This window comes from Martes martes (assembly GCF_963455335.1).
Source record: "Martes martes genome assembly, chromosome: 9".
NCBI lineage: Eukaryota > Metazoa > Chordata > Mammalia > Carnivora > Mustelidae > Martes > Martes martes.
Genome location: NC_137896.1, coordinates 33,231,075 through 33,258,085, shown reverse-complemented (window position 1 = coordinate 33,258,085; position 27,011 = coordinate 33,231,075). Strand labels below are relative to the sequence as shown.

Sequence of the window (27,011 nt, the reverse complement as noted above, 5' to 3'; positions counted from 1 at the left end):
ACAAGGTAAATATAACACAGAAGGTTTTGACCTTGTTTTTTTTTTTTTACGATTTTATTACTTATTTATTTATTTGACAGAAAGAGAGAGAGAGAGAGATAACACAAGTAGGCAGAGCAGCAGGCAGAGAGAGAGGGGGAAGCAGGCTCCCCGCTGAGCAGAGAGCCCGATGCAGGGCTCAATCCCAGGACCCTGAGATCATGACCTGAGCCGAAGGCAGAGGCTTAACCCACTGAGCCACCCAGGCTTGACCTTGACCTTGTTTCGTATTTGAGTTCCTCCCGCCATCAGTTTTGGATCCTGAGAGCCTTCTGTTCTCGACTACCGTGTAGCTGTTAAACAATGCTATGTCTTTAAAACACAATGACTCTTCCTATTACCAAATTTAGTAGTGGTTAGCTAAGGTGTTGAGCTTGGGCAGGGGAATAAGGCCTAAAAGGGTCTGAACCTTATTTCCGGAAGTTGCTGGCTGTAGAACCTAGAGCAAGTTATCTTGATCTATGTGTCTGTTTCCCTCCTTTACTTAGTAGATTGAACAATCCCTACATTCTAGGTCTGTTGTGAGGATTCAGTGAGTTAACACAGCTATTGGAGGTTGTATCCAAGAGTCAATACTTCAGAGTCTGACTTTGTTTATGGAGCTTACATTTGTTTCCTCTCCTGTTGTTGATGAATTCGAAGGGTGACTTTTTTTATTCTGGGACTTGCTTCATGAAATTGGGCTGTTTGAGGCAGTTACTAGTTACTACTTATTGCTTTCATGAAAAAAGTTTACAGACTTGTTTCATTTTTGATTTATGGATAAAAATGGAAGGTTTTTGGTGTCAGGACTATAGACAAAGCCCTTATTAGTAATATATATTTATATTCTTTTTTTTAAAGTTTTTTTTTTTTTTTAAATAATCTCTACACCCAACGTGGGACTCGAACACATGACCTCAAGATCAAGGGTCACATGTTTATTTGACTGAGCCGGCCAGGCGTCCCAATATTTATATTCTTATCACCATCATCCCAACTATTTTCTGATTAGACACTTACTACATGTAAGGATGTGATGTGTGAAGAAAGTTTACATATATATGTAAACATTTTACATATATTCTATCTTATATATGTATGAAGTATATACACACACGCTTTACTCTTGTTGTCCCTCACCCAAAAGGCAAGCCATAAAGCTGGTATCATGTGTTCTGTTTTACAGATGAGGAAATTCAGAAGGATTAAGCAAATTGCCACATGACAAAAGGCTTGATGGTGTGAAAATCACCTGGAAACCTGAGCTTCCTTTACCTCAGACCAGTGGGAGGCCACCCCCATCAGCCTCACACAGGAAACCTGAAACATTTCTCACCCCACGTGACAGAAGGAAGCCACTTCATGCATCTTTCTGCTTGTTCGAAACAAAAATCAAACAAATGGCACGTGGCTTCAGTTGGGTCCTTTCAGCGGTCACTCGTCAAATCAAGGATACTCAACAAATTCCACGGGAGACTTTGTCAGTTGCTCAAGGCCTTTGGTTTCCACGAAGGAAGACATTTCGAAACTTCTATTTCTTTCTGAGTTAATGACAAGAAAAACAGGGTGAAGTAAAATACAACGGTATAATGATAACACGTAAGAAGTAGGCACGTGTTCAGCGATGTTAGGGCAATGAATCCTCATCGTAATTTTGTAAATGTATTTCTTTCTGTGAACCATTTACCTGTCCCCAAAGTTGAATCTTCTAAGACGCTGTCTCTTCTAATACTTACTACCTGAGTCAGCTATGCCTCTGGCCTTGCATTAGGGTGGGGAAATGAATTTTAGATGTGGTAAATGAAAGCTGTTTTGTCAAAAGAAAAGGAGCCCAGGGGGAATCTTTTGTTCTAAATCCATTCAGATTAGCATCTCTGACTCTCTTTGATGCTCACATTGTCATTGGCTCAGTTTGTATGTGCCCCTTCCGTTCACATAACTAATGTGACAGTAAGATCAGGGTATTTCAAAGCAGAAGGATCCTTGGAAATTTTCCAGTCTGATGGCCTTGTTTTCAGATTAGATAAGAGAGCCTGGATAGATGAATGTGTTAGAGGTCTCAGTAGAATACAGGAGCAACGTTTTTGAAAGTAGAATCCAAACTTCGCATTAGAATGGAAGAAACAAGACAAAGTCATCTTAGCCTGTAAAACTAAGAAGAGTCCAACAGCTTCTCTGTTCTTTTCCCAGCCAAAAACCAAAGTGTCCCACACAGTACTGTGGCAAGTGTCATTCAGGGAGCTTAGAAAACTCTGAGGGTCTTTTTAAAATTTATTTTTATTATTTTTTAAAAGATTTTACTGATTTATTTGAGATAGAAAGCGTGTGGGCAAGTGGGGGGAGGGGTAGAAGGAGAGAATCTCAAGCAGACTCTGCTGAGCAGGGAGCCGGATGCGGGGCTCGATCCCAGGACCCTGAGATCGTGACCTGAGCTGAAACCAAGTCTGACCGTTCAACTGACTGAGCCAGCCAGGCACCCTGACAGCTCCCAGCTTTATTTATTTAAAAAGAAAATTTTTTTTAAAGATTTCTTTCTTTCTTTCTGAGAGAGAGTCAGCAGGAGAGAGAGAGAGCATAAGAAGGGGAGGAGCAGAGGGAAAGGGAGAGAGAAGCAGACACCCTGCTGGGCAGGGAGCCTGACCCAGGGCTCCCTCCTGGGACTCCCAGATCATGACCTCAGCCAAAGGCAGATGCTTAGGACCTTAAACTACTGAGCCATCCAGGTGCCCCTAGCTCTCAGTTTTTTTTTTTTTTTTTTTAAGATTACCTTTGAGGTATTTTTCCCTCTCTGATGCCCAATTTAAAGCCTCATTTTTCTTCCTAAGTCATTCCTAGACGCTTTTATCCATCTTCTTATTTTCCCCAAGTTTAATCAGCTCTCCGGGAAAACCTTACTTCTCTTATTTTGGGCCATCAGAAAGCTATTTTCATATGACTAGTTATTTAAGCAAGACTGCTAATTAAGATTCTGTCGATTTAGTAGGTGTTTTTGTAACGTATGTGCAGTGTTCTTTTTACAAAAGTGATAAAATGACAGAAAACACAAGGAGAAAAGTACTTGTTGGTCAACCTTCGGCCCGTGCCACTGTTACCAGGTTTCTGAAGGATGTCAATGCATCAGTCCCTTCTCAACTTGGCTACTTGACTAGGAGCTTTCGACTCATGAATCAGGAAAACTCGTAACAGCCAACAGAAGTTAGAGAAATATAAAAATAACTACTTTAGGACGTTTCAAACTGAACAACTTGTCGTAAGATGCATCAGTACTTAAAAAAATCAGAGAAAATTTTGAAATATTTATATATAAACTGTACTGGAAGTTAAATTCCTCATTGCAGAGATCTAGATACTATATACCGCTAAGTTAAGTCTCTTCGGGAGAAATTACACACTTACACATAGGTGTGTTAGGTAGAAGCTTAGATTTTGATGTAAATATAAAACTACGCTTTATCAGAGGCTGCTACGTTTAAGCAAAAATTCAGCCTTTACAAGCACACTCATAAAAGCAGCTAAAATGTCCCAAGGATTCTCTTCATCTGATAGCATCTTACATTTCATCAAAAAAAGGACAATTTCATAAAAGGGCTCTTTTTTTAGGTAGAGGAAAGATGCTATTTCTTTCTTTGCATCCAGTATGGATGTGTATTGGATGAAGGAATAACACAAAATGATGTGACATTAATGTTCTCAAACAGGCTGGACAAACGGAATGTGGCTGAACTGACTGACTGGGTTCCATTGTAGTCCTTAGGGCTCACCACCTCTCTGGCTGCTCCCCTGCTGGGGAACAGGTAAATAGTTTATTTCAATCCTGTCCCTTATTTAATGGAAGGAGCCCATTACGTTGTTGAGATTCTCAATTAGCTATACTCTAGTATCTTCTAGATAACCATGGTGGTCTACAGCCCTACTAAGAAACATCATGGAATACCTTCCCACATGGTTTTGATGGTCAACCCAAGCAGGTATTCAAGATTTTCCAGAAGAGTTCTATAAAGGGTAACATTCTTTGTTCTAACTACCTTGTATTGAGAAGATACTCACTCTATACTCCATTAGGGAAAACTCCAGGGAAAACTTACTTTTTGAAATTTCAAATGACTCAAACTTGACTGGTTGAATATAGTTCACCAGGTTAGACATCTCTTCGGTGGCCATGGCCTCGCTCCCAGCAGTCCCCTGGAAGCAGAATTAAAAATAACATTCCCAGAGTCAGCATTACGTTACCAAGGGTTATATGTCCCAGGGCAATGGTGAAGGGACCCACGAGAGAGAACATCTCTCCCCCTCTTCCGAAAATGGTTATTGCCAATAGAAAGTTCATCACAGGAGAAAATTCGCTCATAGGTTAGGCAAGTGTGGGGTGGCAGGAGAGAGGTTGAGGAGCAGGTCCCAGTGTGCTCTGGGACCTGCAGCATCAGCATTCCTGAGAATTTGTTAGAGATGCAACTTCTCAGCCCCCTGCGGCCACTGGCCTCTGGAAACAGAATCTGCAATTTACTAAGGTGATTCAGACACAAATTACAATCTGAGAAGCACTGAGCCCTATTTCACCTGTCACAGCATAAATTCCTTAGCTGATGTCTAAGGTTAATACATCAAGAAATCAGGAAGTCATTGTACAAGTTGAAAATTAGTATGTAGGTGACTGCCAGTGAACTCCTCCCCTCAAAAAAAGGTTTTTAAAAAAAAACTGCCTTGTGGAAATAGGTTGGGGTGGGTGAACAGCTACTGCTTTTCTTTACAAATGTTCGTTCAGGTTAGTAGCTCATATTCTGGGACCAGATTGCCCAATTTCAAATCCCAAGCCCACCACTTAGAAGCTGTGCAATCTTGGGCAAATTAATTAACTGCTCTGTGCTTTAGTTTTCTCACCTGTTAAATTAGAATAAAACCAGTTCCAATAGCTTCCAGAGTTTTGGGAATTATTAAATGCGTTATTTGATGTGAAAGAGCTCAGAACAGAACCTGTCCCATAGTAAAACCTCATGTTACTTTCGCTATTATTAGCTATTATGGATCACTCTGATAAAGTTTTAAATGAAAGAGAAAAGCCATATTGCAGTATTGGCGTGGACAGACCTCTGTAGACAGAGCTAATATTTTCTCCCATTTTCAGAAGACAGAATGCATGCAGACACAATCTCTTTATAAAACTCCTGTAGCAATATTTAGGTTAAATGTTAATTGGGAAATATCCATTTGCAAATGGACCATCCAATTAGTAAGACAATTTTAAATGATCAAGAATCAGTGATAAAACTTATGTGCAACTGAAATAATTATCAGGCAGAACTACTCTACCAGGCATATTAATAGTTTTCCTCCTGGACATTATCTTGAAATTTAGTAGAGGAACATATTAAATCAAAACTTTAGACTACATGGAAAGGAGTAAGTACCAGAGGAAGAACATCCTGTAAGAATCGTTTATTATTCATTATTTATTCTTGAGACAGATGCTTTCCAATATATCTGAAAGCAGATTCAGGGTAAACGTTTTGACCAAGACTCTTGCTATAACAAATTTTAAAATTCCAATTGGCCAATCCCAGATTCACTTCTAGATTCTGGGCAATCACTATCTCTGAGCTGATGAGGTTCTTTGGGATGTTTGAGCTTACATCAATAAGGATCTCTAGTGGTTCCAAAATTACAATAATGGAACGCACGTCACATTTCTGGACATTTCTCCCAAATCCAGTGTCTTCTCGGGATTTGGGGTCATTTGACAATCCATTTAATCGAAGCGGGTGGTTGGATGTCATGAGTTTTGAATTCACCCTCTATATACCCCATTTGATGGAAGACAGTCTCAGCAGCATTGTTCGTTACAAAGAGTTTTGCTCAATGCCATGTTTACTCCTTTAGTGACCCCAGGATGCATTTTCATTTTCCAACTGGGTAGCTAAAAAAGTGAACCATGACTCCTTTGACCACTAGATGGCAGAAGGTGACCATGAACTGTATTCAGATGGCGCCACCTGCACGCGTGCATTAGAAGAGCCTCTGTGACCAGAAGTCAGTCCCTAGATACCTACCTCATCCATTGAAGATTTTTTACAGTCATCATCATCGTCGTCGTCGTCACTCTCAGTGTCAGCTTCCCCTGTCAAATTTTAATAACAGATCATGAGGCAACAGGTTTGAAGATTTGAAGAACATACTAACAGTTACATTGTCAAAAAATATCCTTGGATATTGACCTCTCATGGTTTTAAAGTTATTCCTTAGGATAGTTAAATTTTATTAATTACACAGAGAATTAGACTGAGATTTTGAATATGGATTTTTTTTCTCCAAGTTTCATTTGCGAATGTCATGTGAAATGCGAGCATTCTGTTGAAAATGCTTAACTTTTTTATCAGTTAAAAAAAATATATGGCATCACCTACAGTTAGCTTTCTATGGCACACACATCCTAGATAGATGTGTACATTGTCTTTCAGGGTCTTAATGACCCGAAAAGGGATAAACCATCCTGTTCCCACTTTTCCCTCTTTTTCTGGACCCTGACTCTTCTTGTGATGCTTAGCCAGTGCTCAGTGACTTTGTGGCCACTTTTCTGAGGCCATACAGAACCTCACCGTAAAGGTCAAGGACATGAGCTAGGACAAAAAGAGTGGGGCTGTGGCAGCATGCCTAACTACACAAACCCTGTATTGTCTCGATCTATGATTTGCCCATAGGCTTATTCGATTATCCTCTAGGCAATGCACCTATCTTCGAAAATGGCAATGTCTGTTTTAAAAAGCAGGATAAAATGCATGAACCCTTAACATAATGATGCATGGAAATCTACTTCAATCACAACATACTTCAGCCTCGTCTTTAGCTGATACACAGTCATTTCGATGGATTCTTTTTCCTCTCCGAAGATTTGGTGGATGATTCTGCTTTTGAATATTCATACTATCATGAGGTATTAACTTCTTCCACACTCTGGGACTCAGGCAGACCCAATAATATCAGTTATGCAAAAAGAGTTTCAAGTAAAATACTACAGAAGGCATTATTTGATTTGATTACTACCTTCCGGCATTCACACGGGGCAATAACAGAAGGGTTCCAGTAGGTGGCAATATTGGCTCAACAATGAGGCAACTTGCACTTTAAAGGACCTCCCCATCAAACCTTCCGGAAGTTTGCCGCCTGGTTTAATCTATATAAATGACACAGGGTCCACAACATGTCTTCAAAGACGCTTATAAATGTTTTCATTTGGCTGACAGAGTTCAATCAATTACTGAATGACAGCAGTGAGCAACGTATTCATGAACTAGCTTCAGAAGGAAAAGATTTCTGGATCCAACAAATCATTATTTATGGCTTGTTTATTAAAAGAAAGCACTTGCAGCCACTTTATGATGCTGATATTGTGTTAGTTAATAAGATAAATCCATTATATTTTGGATAGAAAACACATGCATATTAGAGACGTTCTTTTAGGAAGTTGGCCCTCAAGTTTTTTTTAATAATCAAATGTGTTGCTGCAAGATCTTTTAACCAGTTACTTTTTAGTTAGAGAGGGGATTCTTTCTATAGAGTAATTTAAAACTGTTTGGCAAAACCATTTACATAATGCTTCACAGGACTAACAATACACCAATACACCAATATTTCAAATATTCTATCAGGTCATTCTTTGGGTTATGGGGGAAAGAAAGAAAGTTGTCTTCCCTTACTCTATGAGTAGAGCCCTGGTCTTTGGAGGGACCCTGGAGCCACCTTAAGACCCTAAAGCCTTGCACCATAAAAAAATCTACTCTATCGTAGTTCTTTAAGACAACTGTACCGGCAAAGGTCTGATCTTGGGAGAGGCACCTGACCAACAGGGGCCATGATAAACAAACTAGTTCTGAAATAAGAGCCATTGCATGTTTTTCAAGTTACTTGAGTTCCCATTACCGGAGACCACTACAAACCAAATGGTCAATTAACAGCGCTCATTATTCAAGAGCCTACCTACATATTCCAATGTCCAAAATTTTCCGTTGAAAGAAAGATTGCACAACAGACCGTGGGGCTGGCTTAGGAAATCTACTGAACCACGAACAGATTGCTGCTCTTTCTCTGTATTAAGCAATAATGTTCACTGCCTGTAAAAATCGTTATTTGTGTTACACATCCAGTTAATAAGAGGGACGGAACTGGCAGTGGGAACACACACAGGAAAACAAATTTCTCCATGCAAAGGAAGATCTGCTTTCTTCCCTAGATTCAAGAGGTTCAAGAACTGCGCTAGGAAATATGTGGCCTCTTAACAACAATGGCCCCAAATCTTCAATAAGAACATTCATATTGGGAACAAAATTGTTTTTGAGAAGAGAATCAGAAATGGGTAATAACGTTTGATATACACATTCAAGGGGCGCCTGGGTGGCTCAGTGAGTTAAGCCTCTGCCTTCGGCTCAGGTCATGATCTCAGGGTTCTGGGATCGAGCCCTGCATCGGGCTCTCTGCTCAGTGGGGAGCCTGCTTCCCCCTCTCTCTACCTGCCTCTCTGCCTACTTGTGATCTCTGTCTGTCAAATAAATAAATAAAAATCTTAAAAAAAAAAAAAAGAAATACACATTCAAAAACTATCCTCCCATAAAACCTTTCAAAGAATTGTATAATATCTGTTGATAAGGATTTTTATCTAACCCGTAAAAGATATTGGCCATTGAGATGAAAAAATTAAAAAAAAAAAAAAGATAAATCAGTGTCTTGGTCAACCTACCCACCACCCCACCATTGCCCTAAAGTTTATATTTTAATTTTAAAAATTATTCCCAAAATTTTAAATTGATGTATGATAGGTATACAGAGAAGTATACATACTTGTACATGTATAGAGTGTGAATTCGCGAGGACTACACAGACCTTAGTAACTGTTACCAAGAGCAAGAAACAAAATAAAACCAGTGTCTCTACCACTTCTCTACCACCATTTCCTGACTTCTAACTGCATAGGATCCTTCTGCCTATTTTTGTACTTTATATGAATGGAAATATGGTGGACACTTTTTTGTATCTGATTTCCTTCACTCCACATTATGCTTCTGAGATGCAGCCCTATTCTTGTGTGCAAACGTAGATTGTTAATGCCGCACATTATTTCACAGTGCGAATACCCTACAACTTCTTTATCTGTCGATGGCATTTGGTTAGTTTCCAGTTTGGGGCTGTTGTGAGTAGCGCTGTATTAAGCAATTCCTTGCATCTCTCTTGATGACTGTCTACACACACTTCTGCCTGGTATATGCCTAGGAGTGGACTCCCTGGGGCAGAGGGTATGTGTCGGTTCTGGTTGTGTAAATACTGCCAGTTTATCAAAGTGATCACTCCAATGTTAGTTAAGCTTTTCATTGAAAAACTTCCTAGGTTCAAGCTTCCAGCTTCCTCCCCTTCCTCACCCTCCAATCAGGAGAGCTTCCTAATGTCCTTTTCAGACTGCTGAGATTCTGATTAAAGCTAAAAGAGAAATCAGACTAAATGACAAGTAATTCAGAGGAAATGGGATGACCATTTGGAATTAATTCTTTCTTCATCTGCCACAAAAAAAATCTATTCTGACTTAAATCTAAAAGGAAAATCAATGATATTAAGCATTGCCTAGGAGCTTTGACAGAAAATTCTAGTAACTTTACCTTTTTACATTTTAAAAGAGATCTATAAAATATGGATAAGTGGAATTGCCCAGAACTCTTCAGCAGAGCATCAATGAGAATACATCTGGTGAACATCTTTGTGCCCAGACCCGAGTGAATGTTAAAGAATCATGGCCCTTGAGAAGCTTAAAATCACGTGGTCACTTGGAAGATTATTTGGCCAATGTGCTAGACGGAATCATGGCTCCTCCAAATGACCACGTCCTGGGACTATGTCCTGTGTCCCATGACTATCCAGTGAGAGGGACTTTGCAGATAGCTCGAAGCCACCCAGTTGGTAGCAGAAATAGATATCCAACAGTTTTAAAGTGTGTCCAAATAGGAATGTTGAAAGTCCTTTGAAGTTAAGTTAGGGCAGCCATTCTGAAACCCATGCATAATAGGGAACAAGAACCCGCCAATCCCTCACCGGCTCCTGGAGACGAGGGCTCGAACATGCTGGAGGAGTCACTGTATGTGTTGGAGGCTTGTTCTGAGAGCTTCTTTTTGCCACTTCCTTCCGACGACTTGTGTGATTTCTTCTTATTTTTCACCAAAATTTTATACATTAAATCCATAGGGCTTGGAAGAGGAACTCCAGATTCCAGCTAATGGGAAAAGAAAAGGCACCTTCTGTAAAAATATTGCTCTTTTAGGGTCACCCTGGCTGGCTCAGTTGGCAGAATGTGCAACTCTTGATCTCGGGGTGGTGAGTTTGAGGGCCGTGTTGGGAGTAGAGAGGACTTAAAAATAAAATCTTAAAAAAAAAATATTGCCCCTTTTTTTTCAGCCTCCCTCCCCAAAGCCCCAGGATGGTGTTGGACACCAAGAGCTTCTAGATTACTCATTACTGCCTTCAGTCCAGTCCAGTAAACTGCGCTGTGTCTAGCTGCTTCACAGTTCTTTATTTTTTCACATGAAAGGCATATTTTAATGACCGAACTCTTATTTTTTTCCACAACGAAATCCCCATGAATAAGAGCATCGAAACGTATTGGGAGATTTGCTAATCCAAAGGTTCATGAGTTGGCTGTGGACCATAAATCCAGCCACTTTGATTCAGGACCGGTAGGAAGGCCCTGTCCTAGATTCTCAAAGGAAGGAAGCCAGTTAGTGCAGTGTCTGCCAGGAAGGACTGGTAAAGACAGGAGCTTCCAAGCAAGCATGTAGAATCAACCTTTCAGATGCATTTAAAAAGAGCAACCCCGCCGCCCCCCTCCACGCCCCCCCCCCCAACTCCTGCCATGGAACTCGGGAGCTAAGCCGCACATGTCCTTGGCATCAGCGGAAGTTGGCTGGTGGCTTCACATTTCCTTGCAGCCCCGAGATTCAAGCTATCCTTATTTGCAAGGCTTATTTCTTGTGTTTCAAGCTTGCACGGCTAATGAGAAAATCAATTTCCCACGAAAGGGTTGTTAGATATTGTATCAGAGAGCATGTGTGCAAGTCGCCAGATGGGCTATTTTTAGAAAGTTCAGTGAACTCTCCTATGCTGGTCCTTTATTCTTTGCTTGCAAGGAGTCTGTGGTTTGGTATGAAACCATGTAATAATGTGTGGAGACTGGGAAAAAGGGTTCAGGAGGGGAGAGGCGACTGTGAGATATTCCTACTGTGTTCCTTCCCAAAGCAGGGATGCTGTCAGGTCAAGAGGAGGCCCGACTTCCAGAACAGGCATATGCAAGGATGTGAGGAGGGGATGCAAGGCCAGGTGGGGGTGTCTTGGTGCCACCTGCCATGTCCCGCTTTGCTGAAACATCTCTCTCATAGGGTGTGATGAGGTTCCTGGTTTGTGATCAGAGCCCCGTGTGCCCGGAATACTTCCGCGACTGATTGTGATTGTTGGAATTCTGTGGTCCTGCCAGTCACGTCTGTCAGAGGGAGAAGGGGAAGACGGGGAGTGCAGGAAGAGGACACAGCCATGTCGTCCACCCTCAGCAGGCACAATGCCAGTTTCCTCCTGGTCAGACTTCATTATCAACTGAATCAATCTCATTGAGCAACACAAACATGGAAAGGATGTAAGGAAGTCGTGCCTTCCCCCCACCTCCGCCCCACCAGAACCCAAAACTCCAGTCATGAATATGGATATTTCTTCAGGGGTAAACCTTGAAACTGCTTACTGGGTATTTTTCCAGTGGTTCCATGAGAAGAGCATCTCCAAAGATCAGTCGGCAATACTCCGCCATCTTGGCTTGCTGCTTTGGGCTAAGGGGAATGAGAGAGAAAGAAAGCAAACGAGGAGGATTATTTCAAGAGTTTGGTCAGGCTTACTACATATTATGAATTATAGAAAGAGGTGATTCCCCCATCTTACCCTTCAGGATTAGTATTTATCATTCTAAACCCCTGGTTTATTATTCTGACTTCTGCGAATTTGATTACCACATGGCAGGTAGACACAAAGGCTATTCCCAAGGCTGGCCTCCACAGACACAGATGGGGAGCATAGCAGGTCAGTTGCCAGTCACTGGGTTCTGGAATGTCTCAGGATTATGGACTCAGTCCCTGTTGTTCAATTTCCTGATTCTAAGTCAGTTGTAAGACTTTGGGGGCAGAACTTATCCAGGACTCTGGGTGAACTATCAGTTGAGGTTTGTCTAACCTGCAGAGATCTAGGCTGAGGAGGAGTGTTTTTAAGGAGGTGAGAGAGGAGAGGAGAGAGAGAAAGGGAGAGGGAGAGAGACAGACAGACAGACACACACACACACACACACAGACATTTGACACACTCAAAACACAGAAGGGTTGTCAGGCAGAATTGTGTCTACTTGGGAGGGGATCCTGGAGGAAAGATAAAAGCAGCAGGCCTGTTGGGGAAAGGTGTCCACACCTCTTATGTGCACAGTAGGGCAGGAGAGCTGGTGTCAGCCTGCCTGTGGGTCAGGAGGAATCTGGTCTGACAGACAAAGCCTGGAACTGCAGGTTTTTCTGAGATGAGCTCCAGGCTCTCAACCACTCTGGATCTATAAAATGAGGATAATAACTGTTCTTGGAAAAGGACGGAAGGTGCCCAGATAAAGTGGAGTAATGGATGCAAATGCCTTCGACCTGTTCAAAGAGTGGGGCAGATGTAAGATGATCCAGGGTTAGGGCTGGCTCGCCTGGACGACGTGTGCACTTGCTAACACAGAAATCCAGTCGATGTGAGGGAACATCGGCATCTTTCAATGCTCCTGCTTCCTTTGACCTTTTAAAAAGCAATAACATTATTTTTTCTTATTCATGTGGAATGTTAAATATCATTTTAAATGTATCCAATTCCATTGGGTTTTATGAACTGTGAGTGTGATCTACAGGCTGTCAAACTTGATTTCCAATAGTTGCCTCTGCCTGCTGTAATGTGAATACATTTTTAGCAGAACTGGGATTGTAGTAAGAATAAGTGAGTGATAAAAAAAGCCTTCTTTACTACAATTCAAATCGATTATAAAATGTGATTCTTATTTTCTTTCTCTCTTCTGTAACTATTAAGCCTGGATCATGGGTTGGTTCCCCACCCTCTCCACCCCTGGGAAGGGGGTGCTCTGGGGATTCAAATTGTATTGCAATGATCCACAGGGAAAACCATTTTTTATATCCTTTTTTAAAGGCATATATTTTGGGGATCCAGGGACTTCTCTGGGGTTCAAGTGGAAACCCGAAGTCACTGCCTTGTTGTAACTTCAGGGAGAGGCAAAGAAGAGATTCGAGCCCTTGCAAAACTCTGCAGAATGACTTCCCACCTTCTCGTTGTCCTTCCTTGACCCACAGGAGATTTTACTGCGTGGCTGATGCAGCCCTCAGATTCCTCCTCACCAGGATCAGGGAGAGGAGAGAACTTGCCACCCAGAGAACTGATCCTGGAAAGCCTGGGGGTGGTTGTTTAAGGACAAGTCAGGAGAAGTTGGGGAGCAAGCAGAGAGGTAGCTGATCTGTCAGAACGGCCCTGGGCATCCTCTGTTCAGATACTGTTGCTCAAAAAAAACAGCCAGCTCGGGGGCTCAGACAAGCCAAACAGCTCTGCAGCTGTGGCTGAGACAAGTCCACCTGTGTCCGGCCAACACGGTCCAGGCTGCATGGGAGAAACTGCCCAAACCCTTCATTTTATTTTCACAGAAAGACACTACTCGGTGTCACAGAGCTTTGCTACTCCAAGTGTGGTCCACGGACCAGTAGCATCAACAGCGCCCAGAGCTGGCCAGAAATGCAGATTCAAGGTTTCCAATGCAGATGCTGAGTCAGAATCTCCGGAGGAGCAGGGCATAGGGGTCTTCACAAACCCTCTAGGTGATTCTGATGCACGCTCAAGTTTGAGAACTGTTATGATAGATTACAATAAGTCAACAGGTGCTGAAGGAGATGACATTTTCCTTGAGTGTTGGAACTTGGGAGCCCCAGGTTCCTTTGATCAGAGACCTGGCATAGAGAGTTTCACCCCAATTCCCTGCTTTCAGGATTTTGAGCAGAACCATGTTCACATCAGTGGAGGGATTCTGAGGTGATGTTCCAGGTGTCCCTAAGCAGGTGACAGGTAGAGTCCCCTGTCCTTCATCAGATTGTCCCCAACCCAGGGCCTAAGAAGGATTTTGCTGGAGCAAAAATCTTGCCTGATTCCACTAAAGAATCACCTGGGCTGTTAGGGCTGTGGGCGGTAGGGCTGAGGGCCAGGCCCTGATTCACTGAATTGGGAGAGGAACCCTGGAACCTGCATTTGGAACAAGCTGGCAGGCTGCTCTGATGACAGTATAGTTAGTGGACCACAGGGTTTAATGCAAGCTCTGACACTTCATCCGAATTACCTGGGGTCTTAAGAAAATGATAATTTCTAGGCAGCATCAGCTTGGGGCCTGAGATTCTGCATTTCTTCCTTTTTTTTTTTTTTTTAAGTTAACTCTACCCAAAATATGGGGCTCGAACTCACGGCCCTGAGGTCAAGTGTCGCAGGCTCTATCGACCGAGCCAGCCAGCTGACTCGACTCGGTGTTTCTACCAAGCTTGTCAATGAGGCAGGTGCTGCTGGGCCACGGATCAAGCGCTCAAGAACAAGGACTTAATCGGATGTTTTCAAATTTGCCTCAAAATCAACTGAGGCGAAGAGAACAAAGGGGAGTTTTCAAGAAAAGTAAAATGGGCTACTTGGTATTCAGGCTGTTCTACACACACACACACACACACACACACAGGCACACACACACATACCAGGCAGGGAACCGAGTCAGAGCAGAGAGCACAGTGAACAAAGTCGGAGGAAAACAAAGCAACTTTGTGGGTCAGAACTGCAGAAATGAAAGACATTCACACTGCCGTTAGCAAGAAAAAAAAAACCAAAAACATCCTGAGGCGCTCAGGGCATCCTTGTCAGCTACGGTAGAGACGAAATGACAGGAAATACTCACAAATACGTTTTGAGTTTCAGGCCACAGTGGGCACATCTGGACATAGTCACATATCCTTCAAGTAGAGGCTTCAGGCCCAGTGGCCAATTTTCCAACCAAGGACTGTGCCTCACAAAACGTGATAGTGTAAATCCCCCTTTGAACTGAATCAACCTCCTCCTTCATAGCGGAGGAAGCTATAACCCCTGGAAATTAAGGACCTTGTCCCAAATCTCACATTACTTGTGGCTGAACTAGAGCTAGGGGTTACTTTCTTGACTTTGGTGTAGAATTCTTTTAATGAAAATGCTAGCTCACAAATTACGTGAAGCATCAGAGTTAGCTACAGCCTTTTTTTTTTTTTTTTTTAAGATTTCAAAGTCTTATTTCTACAAATTCAAAATGGGGTATGGGACTGAGGCTTAGGAATCTGCATTTTATGGGATTCTGGCAGAGCATGGGGGACGAATGAGGTGCCTGCAGCTAATGGCAGATCTCCTTTTGTTGTTCGTACAGAGATGGGGAATTTCAAGTACTTGGAGGGGAAAATCAGAAAAATCCAGTGGATTTCTTCCTTTCTTCCGCCGTGAGTTTGTTTTGGAGGTACGGCTCACAGGAGCCTGAGCCACACTTCTGAATCTAACATTTTGTAGACAGAGGACACGGGGGAATAAAATGGTCCACTAGAGATGGCAGATAGGTGATGGATTATTTCGGGGTGGGGGTGTTCTCCTGGTCACTGTGTTGCGAAGGATCCTGAAGTTTATTTCTAGGTTTAGTGGGAAAGAGGGCTGCGAGTGAAGAATGATGTCTGCACCGGGTTCTGCTACGAGGTGAGCTGGCCCACGAGTCAAACACGGGGTTTTACCAGCAAAGGCAAAAAGCTTATGAGTTTTCTTCGGGTGTGTGATAATCCCCCCAGGAGAGGATTGAAGCTGAGCGATTTTGACATGCGAAGCTCGAGGATCATGGAAACATGAAACAAACAGCTTTCCTCCACAACAGACCTCACTATCTTACTATTTTACTGCCATCGACTTAATCTCCATGGTTTGGGGTAAATATCTAGGCATCCTGGAAAAGTTGTTTTCCGGTTTTCTCCTGTGACTTATGAATTATTAAGAAACCTTTAAGAGCAAAATATCTCATTTTTAAACCAGGAAGGACAGTATCACGGTACTGTCTTTTTTGCTCTTGTGTACAAGGCAAGGTTTGGTTTTCATGCCCTGTTTTGGCCCTCTGTGTGTTTGGTGTTGAAAACCACAAAAAATGTTCTGTGGTTAAGGATCACAAGCCACATAAAAGCGAACATTTACAGTTGCTCTGCGGAGGCTCTGGTTGTCTTAATTCGATTATTCTGAAGGCTCTACTTAGGTGTGAGGATAGTGTTGGTGAAACCTGTGATTTCTGAAGCCAGACCGGCCAGATTTTGAATCCCAGCTCAGTCACCTTTTAGCTGCCTGGCTTTGGGTAAATTACTCACTCTCTTTGGGGCACGGTTTCATCATCTGTTAGACAGGGATTATCATAATATTTATTCTTAGGAGCCCCCGGGTTTCTGGTTGCATGGCCTTATACCGGTAAGGCTGCTTGGCACATAATATAAACTCAATAAATATTAGCTGTTACTATGTTTGTGGTGATGGTTGTTGATACCTCTCTGATTCCCTTATAGGAAAGTTCAATGAGGCAGGTGGGAAACAAGAGTGGAACTCTAGCTTTCCATTTTGTCTAATTTATATAGAGACATTTCTTGAAGGCCATAAATGTGCTAGATTTAGAGATATTTCTCAAACAAGGACATAATACATCAACAAGTCTGGGAACTACAACGCCTGAAAGAAAAGTGTTAAAGGACTGTTAGAGCCCAATGACAGATGGATAGGCAGAGATGAGAAAACGCTCATGTGCAAGCCAGGGTGGTCACAGCAAATGAGGTATTAAATACAGGAACTCAAGAGACGTTCCCTTTCGTTCGAAGAGAGATAGCAATGAAACAGAATCAATTCTTCTCTCCGGAACTGCCCCTCAGAAGTGTTAGAAAAACTATCTGCCAAATGATTAAATCATTCATTGGCTGACTGTTTCCCAGTGCAACAGAACCACAAGCTGGTAAATGTAATATGGATTTCCTGAGGGCAAACTGGAAATACAGATAATTATAAAATTGGTTACTTGCAGACAAAGCCCTTCTCCATGATCACAATAACCGATGATCACATTTAAACACTTGGAAATTCCTCAGGCTGAAATTTGCTCATGACCAAAGTGTTTCTTTCAAGATTTTAACGAATTCTTAAGGAATAAGTAAATTGAAGCATGTATTGCAAATTAGTTGGACAAAGGGAATCAATCAGTGGCCTGGGAAAGACTTCCAGTAAGAAAAAGGGTAGGAAAAAAAAAAAAAAAGAACCCGTTAGCCACATTAGCACAGGTGCTGTTGGCTTTTATTTTTTATTTACTTATTTATTTTTTGCTGTTGGCTTTTAGTTGAGAAATCTGGCTTGGATCATTGAAATGAAAGATGGGGCATCACAAATATTCTTTTGAGTAACGGTGGTCACTACTATGCTGTCTTCAGCCATTCATTCCATGGACTAGAATTCTAGTTTCTTGAATTTTGAGTCAACGTAGAGAAGACTCTTTCATTTCAAAGCACTTTAAACTGAATAACTATAGGGTAAACTAATGCCCATATTTTAGATGTAAATGCATCTTACTCTGGCATTTTGTGATAAAATGAATATAAAAGAGTTAAGTCAAAGTATCTTTTCTTTGTGTGGCTCAGCGATAAGGGCAGGCTATTTTTGAAATAGGACCATATTTACAGAGACCAACAAACAAAAGCAACCAATGAGAAGATGAGGTGGTCTGGGTTCTGTGTAAATGCAGACAGTGGGACAGAATTTAAAGCTTTCCCTCCACCAGCTTCAGTGTGCTCGGAACTGGCCATTTTTGTGCAGCAAAACAGACTACAAATTTGCATGCAATAGATGGGCTACTGAAGGAGGATTATAAAAGTGGCCCACTGGGAGAGAGATATGGTATTATTCCACAACGTTGCAAAAAGAGGAGTCCTTCATTTTAAAATCCTGTGGCCTGAAACTAGGTTCCCCAAGTCCAGTGGATTATTGTAATGTTAATGAGATTTAAGCGAGTGAATCCCAACATATGCTGATGAAAACATGACACTTAAGACATAACATCAATGAGGAACACCATTAATAATGTCAAGTAATCTTAAATTGGTGCACAATTATTAAACATGCCCATTTCGGGGAAAAAGACTCCCCAGTGAACATGTGGATTACTTACGAATCTACGTGGTTCTCAAATGAAAGCAGAATTGGAAAAGGTGACGTCTTAAATGCACACTCAGCAATTGCTTCTATCACCTCCTAAAAACGAGAACACGCATGTATTCAATATACCAGAATTCTAACGTGTATATATGTTTCCCTTTGGGGTTACACCCAGTAACGTCGTTGCTTGTTTCATTCATAGAATTGTAGGGAAAGACCTGAAGTGGCCCGAAGGGGTTGTGCAAGCTGCTGGTCTGTACATTTTCTGATTCTTTTCTTTTCTTTCCTTGTCTTTTCTCTTTTCTTTTTTTAAGATTTATTTATTTTAGAGAGAGAGAGAGAGCGCGAGCATGGGCCGGGGTGGAGGAGTGGAGGGAAAGGAGGAGAGAGAAAGAGAAGCAGACTCCTGCTGAGCGCAGAGCCCGATGAAGGGCTGATCCCAGGACCCTGAAATCGTGACCTGAGGGGAAATCAAGAGTCAGTCACTGAGCCACCCAGATGCCCCTAAATTTTCCGATTTGTGACTTAACAAAGTAGAAAGAAAGAAGACTGGTTGGTGGAGAGGGAGACACAATTATAAAAGACAATCATTCTTCTATTTGCTACATATATATAAAAGAAGAAATCTAATCACAGAAAAAATTTGGATGAGAGAAACCATACATTTTCACCCATACATTCAGCCTTTGAACCAAACCACTGTTGGTATGTGGTTATATTTACTTCTAGTTTGTTTTTCGTTTATTTCTACAACTTGGTTTTCGTTATAGTAAATACTCATATTTTTGGAACATTGTTATTGAGATGTAGCCTTACTGAGATACAATGCGACCATTTAAATTGTACCACTGGACCGTGCTTAGCATATTCAGGACTGTGCAACCATCATCCCAATCTAAATTAGGACATTTTCATCACCCCCAGAAGAAACCATGTACCCGTTAGCAGTCACTTCCCATTTTCCCTTTCCCCACGCCGCTGCCATGCACCCTGCCCAAGGCAACCACTAATCTACTTTCTGTCTCCCTAGATTTGCCTATCCCAAACATTTCCTATAAACAGAATCATACGACAGGTGGCCTTTTATGTTCCAGCACCTTTTTTATTTAACATGCCTTTGAGATTCAGCCATGTTGTAGCCTGTATTATTACTTCATTCCTCAATCTGTATCTTTAAAGAATGTGTAAGTCATAGGCTTTAATAGCTGTATAAAATTCTAAGGAGCAGTTGTATCATAATTGATTTAACCCTAACCCAACTGTTGGACAGACATATTTAAAGAGCTATCATTCAGACAGTTCTACAAAGAACATCTCCATTTTTTTTTCCCAGTATTTTGAATTACTTTCCGGGAATGAATTCTCAGAAGGGAAATTATTGAATTAGAGAAAGTGAATACTTTTATAGTCTCCTGCATTTCTCTAAATTATTTTTCATCTTTGATCAACTAAAGTAATATATGCCCAACCAGCTTTGGGCACCAGGTTTTCAATATGTTTTCCTTATTGAACTGGTATACTCATATGTTCGGTTTTTAGTTTTGTTTATTCTTTTCAAGTAGGGATTTCTACTTTCATTCCTTCTGCCTGAGACTTTTCCACTATCTTCTCTATCTTCCTTAAACAATGCATTGCTTTCTTTATATCTATGTGAGAAAGCTACTTCCCCCAGTCCCAGAGTATAAATAAGGCTTTCTAATTCTGTACTACATTTGCATATATCCTCTGAGAAGGATTTGCCTGCACAGAGCAAAAGATCCACTCTGTTTCTTAGAAGTGAATTCACAGATTGCCTTTCGTGCATTATCAGTTTAACTTTTATGATAGTTGATGCCATCAAAAATAAATGTACTCTAAATAGCAAGCAACACCAAGACTTGAAATTCTTGATTTACTTGAGGACAAGCTTCAGATTCAAACAGGCGTGCGTTTGAATCCTAACTTCCTAGCTTTACAAACTGTGTGACCTTGGGAGAAATCACTCAGTGCTTCTGGGCATTGGCTTGCTGATGTGTAAAGTGAGGGTGATAAGCCTCCTTCCACAAGCCTGTTGGGAGGACCCAGGGAGAAAAAGTAAAGGATCCATCCATCTCATGATGAAATAGATTCTTAAATCAACTCAGATTTCTTCCTGAGCTGGTGCCTCCCTCCCCACTCACCTTAAACCTTCCCTCTTATTAGACTCTTACTAATACAAACAAGAGCTACCATTACATGAGCATTCCAGACACCTATTTTAACTCATGCCATAAACATTCTCTAAGGAAAACATTATCCACCAGCCCAGATTATAAAAGGGAGGCTCAGAGATATCAACCAATTTGCCCAAGGTCACAAAGAGGAGAATCCAAGAAACTCCAGGGAAATTTACCTGACTCTAGAGTTCATGATCTTAACCTCTCCAGTAACAGTCGGGTAGCTAATGACTTTAACCATCAAAGATCAAAGCCCTCAAAATAACTGCAAATAGATATCACACAGAAAGTGGTGTTAGGTGTGAATAAAGAGGAACTGGATTTTATTGATTTCATAAATTTGGCCCTATTGTATCAGCTAAATGCAAAACACATTAAAGCCATTCTTGACTTCTTCTCTCGTATCTTTTGATCGTCAGCAATCTAGCCCCAAATTTATCCAGAATATAACCACATCTCAGCATGTCTACCTGTAACATCCTGACCCCCAAACCTGTACAGTAACTGCTTTTATAGATGTCATCATTGTTCCCACATACTCACCACCCCTGCCTGTGCAATCTGTTGACAACTGACATGGCCATGTCCTTTGTTTGGGCCATGGAAATGTGTGTGAAAATAACATACTGAACCCAGAGTCTTTAAGAACCACCCCGTGATTCTTTTTTTTTTTTTTAAGTGTTTTTTTGGAGATTTTATTTATTTATTTGACAGAGACACAGCGACTTGATCCCAGGACCCTTGGATCATGACCTGAGTTGAAGGCAGCCACTTAACTGACTGAGCCACCCAGGCGCCCCTGCCCCCCCTCCCCCATGCTGTGATTCTGTCATTTCTCTTTCCCCTCTGCCGTGAGCCCAGTGACATCCCAGATTGAGCTGTTCTTCCCATATGGAATATAGACAGTATCAATCAGAGCAACAGCTAACATCTAATCTGAATGATAAATAAATATTTGTGACTCTAAACCACTGAGATTCTGGGCAGGAGTGGGGGCCGGGCGGGCGGTCCTGTTACTGCAGCAAAACCCAGCAGAGGCTTCCGCATTTCCCCCTAACATCACACACCACAGCCAGAGTGATTGCTCTTAAACATGAATCAGATGATTTCACTCCTTTAGAGTCAACCCTTCACTGGCCTTCTGTTTCGCTGAATGAAATCCAAATTCTTTATTAGCTCTGGCACCTGCTATCTCTCTAAATTCGTCACCTTTTCCTTTCCCATTGCTCACCCAGATATAGTCTATTGATCTTTTCTTGCTTTTCCTCAAATGTGCCAAGCAGGATTTCATTTCTGTTCATCTCTTTCATTTCTTTGTTCATCTTTGTTACTTTTGTTAGGAATTCTCTTACCTGAAAGCAAGACTCACTTTCTTAATTTTGGGGGTGGTGGTCTCTGCTTAAATATCATGTTACCCAAGACTTTTTCCCACCACCCTATTGCAAAAGCACATCTTACCCCCCTTTTCCTTCAATACTTACTGATGTTGCCTTAAAGGGCATATCTCCATGTGCCGTATTGTGTGTTTATATTGGTCTATCTCTTCCCACTAGACTACAAGCTTCGTGGAGACAGTTTTCCCCACGGCTCTGTCCCTAGGACTTACGAAGTGTTAAGGCATATCCTAGACATTCCATAAAAAAAAATTTTTTTTTAAGGATTTTATTTACTTATTTGACAGAGAGAGAGAGAGCACACAGCAGGGGGAGTAGCAGAGGAAGAGAGAGAAGCAGACTCCCCACTAAGCTAAAAGCCTGATGCAGGGCTGGATCCCAGGGTGCTGGGATCGTGACTGGAACTGAAGACAGATGCCTAACTGAGTGAGCCTCCCAGGTGCCCAGACTCTCACTAAATATTTTCAAGTAAATGAATGAACTGAACATTCTTAACAGAAGAGAAACATCATTTATCTAGTTGTATCCCAATTCAATTTTCTATTGACCACTACAAGGGTCAGCACACATTTCACAAATGGCCAGAGAGTAAGTATTTTAGGCTTTAGTCTGTATGGTTTTTTAGGGCATTTATTCAACTTTGCCTTGATACGTGCAAAGAAACAGGTGACGGGCTAAATGCGGTGTGTGGAAGGTAGTCAGTCAACCCCTTGGCTAGTCTGATCTGTGACTTAAGCAAAGCTTATAACCACAGGCAAATGTTATCTTGTTTCAAAGAAGTTGGAAAATTGATTCCATACTCAATAGCCCAGTTAACTTTAACAATCTCATGGCCAACATTTCCAATCAAGGTTGATTGTTGCATTAAAGAGAAATCATTTTTTAATTAAAACAAAAATTTTTTTACAAGATTTTATTCATTCATTTGAGAGATAGAGAGCACAAGCAGGAGGAGCAGTAGGCAGAGGGAGAGGGAGAAGCAGGCTCCTGACTAAGCAAGGAGTTCAATGCAGGGCTTGATCCCAGGACCCCAGGATCATGACCCAAGAGGAAGGCAGACACCCAACCGACGGATCCACCCAGGCTCCCCTAAAGAAAAAAAAATCTCTCAAACATAGAATTGCATATACAAGTGTAATTAGTCGTTGATAACTTTTCTGATGATTGTTGTCTGTGGCTCTTTGAGAATTCCTACAACTGCCTTTATTAATGAAGGTTGACTGTAGACCTGCCCCATGAGCATTTGGGCCAATGACAGTCAGGCCTGAAAGTAAGTGAGAAATATACCCCCTCTCCCTTAGAAAGTGGGTGTCCTGCTTCTACTCAAAGGGCTATCTCTCTTTAGCTCTGGCAAATGAAATGAGTGTTTTTCTGGGCCCACTCTCAGATGTGTAGGGAGTTTGTGCCTTCCTCCATCTTCTTATCTCCCTGCCTCTGGTTCTCTCTTTCCACAGGTGGGATGCTGGTACAGCCTGAACAGCAGCTGTGCTCTGGGATCCCTGGACCTTCCTGGCAGCTTCTCCCACTTCTCCCCTCTTCCTGCCTCTGGCATTCTGGTCTTCTGCACTTGACTTAGGACACCCCTCTCAGCTCCCACTGGGCCTCTAACCAAGGCTGGGCTGTGTTTAGTTTGGGCTCCGAGTTTCTTCCTAGAAGTGGATATAAGGCTTTGTGTGTGGAGGGCATCTACGGTCTCTACCGAGGCAGCCTTGAAATTGACTTAATTCAAATCCTTCCACACAGTCCTGACTTCATAAATACCCTTTGCATATGGAATACCACAATCATTACATTTACAGAAACAAAGCTAAAGGGTGGTTTTAAAAATTTCAATATAGTATTAATAGCTAATATGTACAGAGCACTCACTGCATGCCAAATCTTGTTCTAAGCAATGTCTGGGTATTAAGTAGGGTGTCTGAATGCTTACAACAACCCTAGAAGGTAAGCGCTATTATCATTTCCATTGTGTCCTCAGATGAAAGAGGCGAGGTCTGGTAAGGGAGCTTCTCCAGGCTCTTGTAGCCAGTCTGCAGGAGAGCTGGTATCAAAACCTTGGCCTTAGCTCCAGAAATGCATTCTATAGTCTCTTTTTTCTTTTCCTCCCATCCTTTCCCCCTCCTACTTGTCCATCTTTCCCACATCACTGTAACTTCAGCCACTGGCATAGGAAAGCTTTTTGAACCTTCAAAGCCAAAGAAAGCACTTACTAGAGTTCTTCTAATAACTGTAGTCAGGAGCAACCTGAAAAATTCAGAAGTTCTTCTATAGAACTTTCATTTTTAAATGGTGTAGGAATGTTTTGTATGGTGTGCATGATCATTGAGGATGAGAAAAACTGTTCTAAGATTTAAGTTTGATTCTTACATCTGAGCTATCATTAGCAGACAGTAGATTAAAAGTACCTGACTGCTCAACTGCTCCTTATTAAGCCAAAACTGTTTTTCAGGAACTTGTAACACTGGATTCAATAATCTATAAACCATATGGCTCAATTACTAACCTCCAGTGGGAAAAAATGCCCTTGAAATTCTTTAGCCCTCGTGGATGATAGCAGGATGTATCTGGATATCCATTTTATGGGACCATCTATGTAGCTATTAAATTGCATCCTAAATTATTATTTTTCTCAGAGCTTTATTTTCAGAAATGCTCGATTTAACCACATACTCAAATTTAATATATTTTCATCATCAATTTTATCACATTGCCCACTTATCCACCTTAAACAATTGCTGGTAACAAAGGAGCTGCCCGAGGGGAGAAAATGGAGCAGTTTGGGGATGGAGTGGGCCGGGGGTGGTGGTGTTTAGTGTGGGGGAGGAAGGAGACGGAGTAGGAGAGAGAGAATGAAGACCAAGTGGCGAATGACTATTTCATAACCATCAGAAAGGCTAAGGCAGTGAGGCAAGAAAACAGAACAGCAGATATATGAGATAAATAATAAATAAATCTAGAGTGCAAAATAAAAAGTCCTCCATAAAGATGCTGAGTTACAGCATGTCCCCTTTCTCAGAACATAACCTTTTATTTTGGCCCATAGAAATAACAGGCAGTAAATGCCCATAGGAACTTGCGCTTTTGGGGATATGTCGCACAGAAGCTTTTCAGATTACATAGATGGAGAGCAGATAAATGGTGTGACATAAAAATGATGAACTTTTGCAATCAGTTCATTTTGCTCTTGCAGTATGTGCTGTGGCAACAGAATACAGCCTAATTGCACCACGAAAGTCAGGTCCAAATATACAGGATAGCCTAAACCGGCAAACGTTCAGAGAATCTTTTCACTGCCCACCAGTATATCATATGTGGGCTTTGATACATTAAAAAGGAGGAAAAAAATTTCATTTATCTGATGGACAAAGACAAGAAAGACTAAAATTAAAAGCTATGCTGTAATTTGTCTATCTGGTTGGGAATGGGAAGAGTCACTAAACACACACACATTTATTGAGCACCTACTACATGCCAGATTCTTTTCAAAGTGCTTGGGACATATCAGGGAACAAAACAAAGATCTCTATCTTTGTGGTGCTTACATGCTGGTAGAAGACTAGAAGGAGACAGATAAAAACAAGATACATAGTAATGAAGTAAATGAAGCAGAGTGATAGGAGGTGATAAGTGCCACTTGGTAGGTAGAAAAAACAAAGCGCTGCTGGGGACTGTATCGGGAGTTTGGGGCTGGGTGTGATGGCTCATTACAGTACTAAATAGAGTGGTCGTAGTAGACCTCTTTGAGAAGGTGGCATTTCAGAAAGACTTCAAGGAGGTAAGAGGGAGCCATGCAGATACCTGGGTGAAGAACTTGCCAGACAGAGCCTCACAGTCTGTGCAAAGGCTATGAGATAGGACCTGCCTAGCATGGTCAAGGAATAGCAGACCCGGGGCACCTGGGTGGCTCAGTCTGTTAAGTGTCTGCCTTTGGCTCAGGTCATGAGCTCATGATTGAGCCCCACATCAGGCTCCCTGCTCTGCATGGAGTTTGCTTCTCCCTCTCCTTTTGCCCGCCCCCACTGCTCACGCTTTCTCTGTCTCCCAAATAAATGAATAAAATATTTAAAAAATTGAAAAAGGAACAGCATGGACCAGTTGAGTTGCAGCCAAGTGAGTGAGGGGGAAGGAATAAAGTGGGGGGGTGGATCACAAAGGATCTTGTCCCCCATTTCTCTTACGCTTTCTTCCTAAGTCACATACACAGTGGTTTCTGGAAAAGCAGACTCTGTGCCATTGACCATGAAGAGCAAGCTGGGGCTGTGTTGAGGCAAGGGAAGGGTCTAAGTGCAAAATATAAAGAGACACTCCTGCTCGGGTGCTAACTCTGCATGTCCATGACAAGGAGGGCAAATGCCTCCTCAAATTTTGCAAGTGAGGTGCCGCATTAAGCCTCACCCCAGTCCTAGCCTTGATGCAGAGAGCTCCTACTCTTTGTCCACAAACCAGGTTGGCATTTTTACTATGCACAGCCATCCTAGCCTCCCCACCACCACCACCGACCCACATCTTTGCAAGAATAATCCATCCTGCAAATGTGCATTAGCAAGAAGCATAGCTGGGCAAGCCAACCATTGGGGAGACGAGTTTCCTCCTCCCTTTGACCCCCCTACCCCCACCACTGTCAGGCAGAGAAAGGAAGCAGTATTCTGGGCTAGATTTAGTCTTCTAGTATCTATATCTGTCCCCAGATGTGTGGATGTGGTGGAGAAGTTATGTTTCCCCAGCCCAGGAAGAGATGTCCAATCAGCCTGTGACTCTGAGACCACAGATGTGATTGAGGAACTGCTTGATAGATGAGGGCACAGGAAGAGTCCCTCTAAACTGACTTGGTGGCTGAGATCAAGAAGCCAATGCTCTACATAAAAGAAATATGCCTTAGAATGTGCTTGGTGTTTATCTCTCCAGCCAACGCCCTCCTTCGTTCTACCCCAGAACTCAAAGAACCTTGAGGATTATTAATTTTCAAGAATATATAATTGTGGGATGCCCTGGTGGCTCAGTAGGTTAAATTGTTTCCTTCGGCTCAGGTCATGATCTCCAGGTCCTGATATCGAGTCCTATGTCAGGCTTCCTGCTCAGTAGGGAGTCTGCTTCTATCTCTCTGTCTCTC

General features: G+C 42.0%; 1 protein-coding gene across 3 annotated transcripts in view; it reads right to left on the bottom strand.

The window, feature by feature from the left end:
* The window catches only part of PLCB1 (phospholipase C beta 1), a 684,602-nt gene that overhangs the window by 140,824 nt on the left and 516,767 nt on the right, over positions 1–27,011 (bottom strand). For all 3 annotated transcript variants that reach the window (XM_080813475.1, XM_080813477.1, XM_080813476.1), the window contains exons 12-17: positions 18,326–18,408; positions 11,777–11,861; positions 10,087–10,264; positions 6,066–6,133; positions 4,107–4,203; positions 1,478–1,562 (exon numbers count right to left, since the gene is read on the bottom strand). In XM_080813475.1, the coding sequence (XP_080669601.1) occupies positions 1,478–1,562; positions 4,107–4,203; positions 6,066–6,133; positions 10,087–10,264; positions 11,777–11,861; positions 18,326–18,408 (596 nt within the window). The remainder of the gene's footprint in view (positions 1–1,477; positions 1,563–4,106; positions 4,204–6,065; positions 6,134–10,086; positions 10,265–11,776; positions 11,862–18,325; positions 18,409–27,011) is intronic.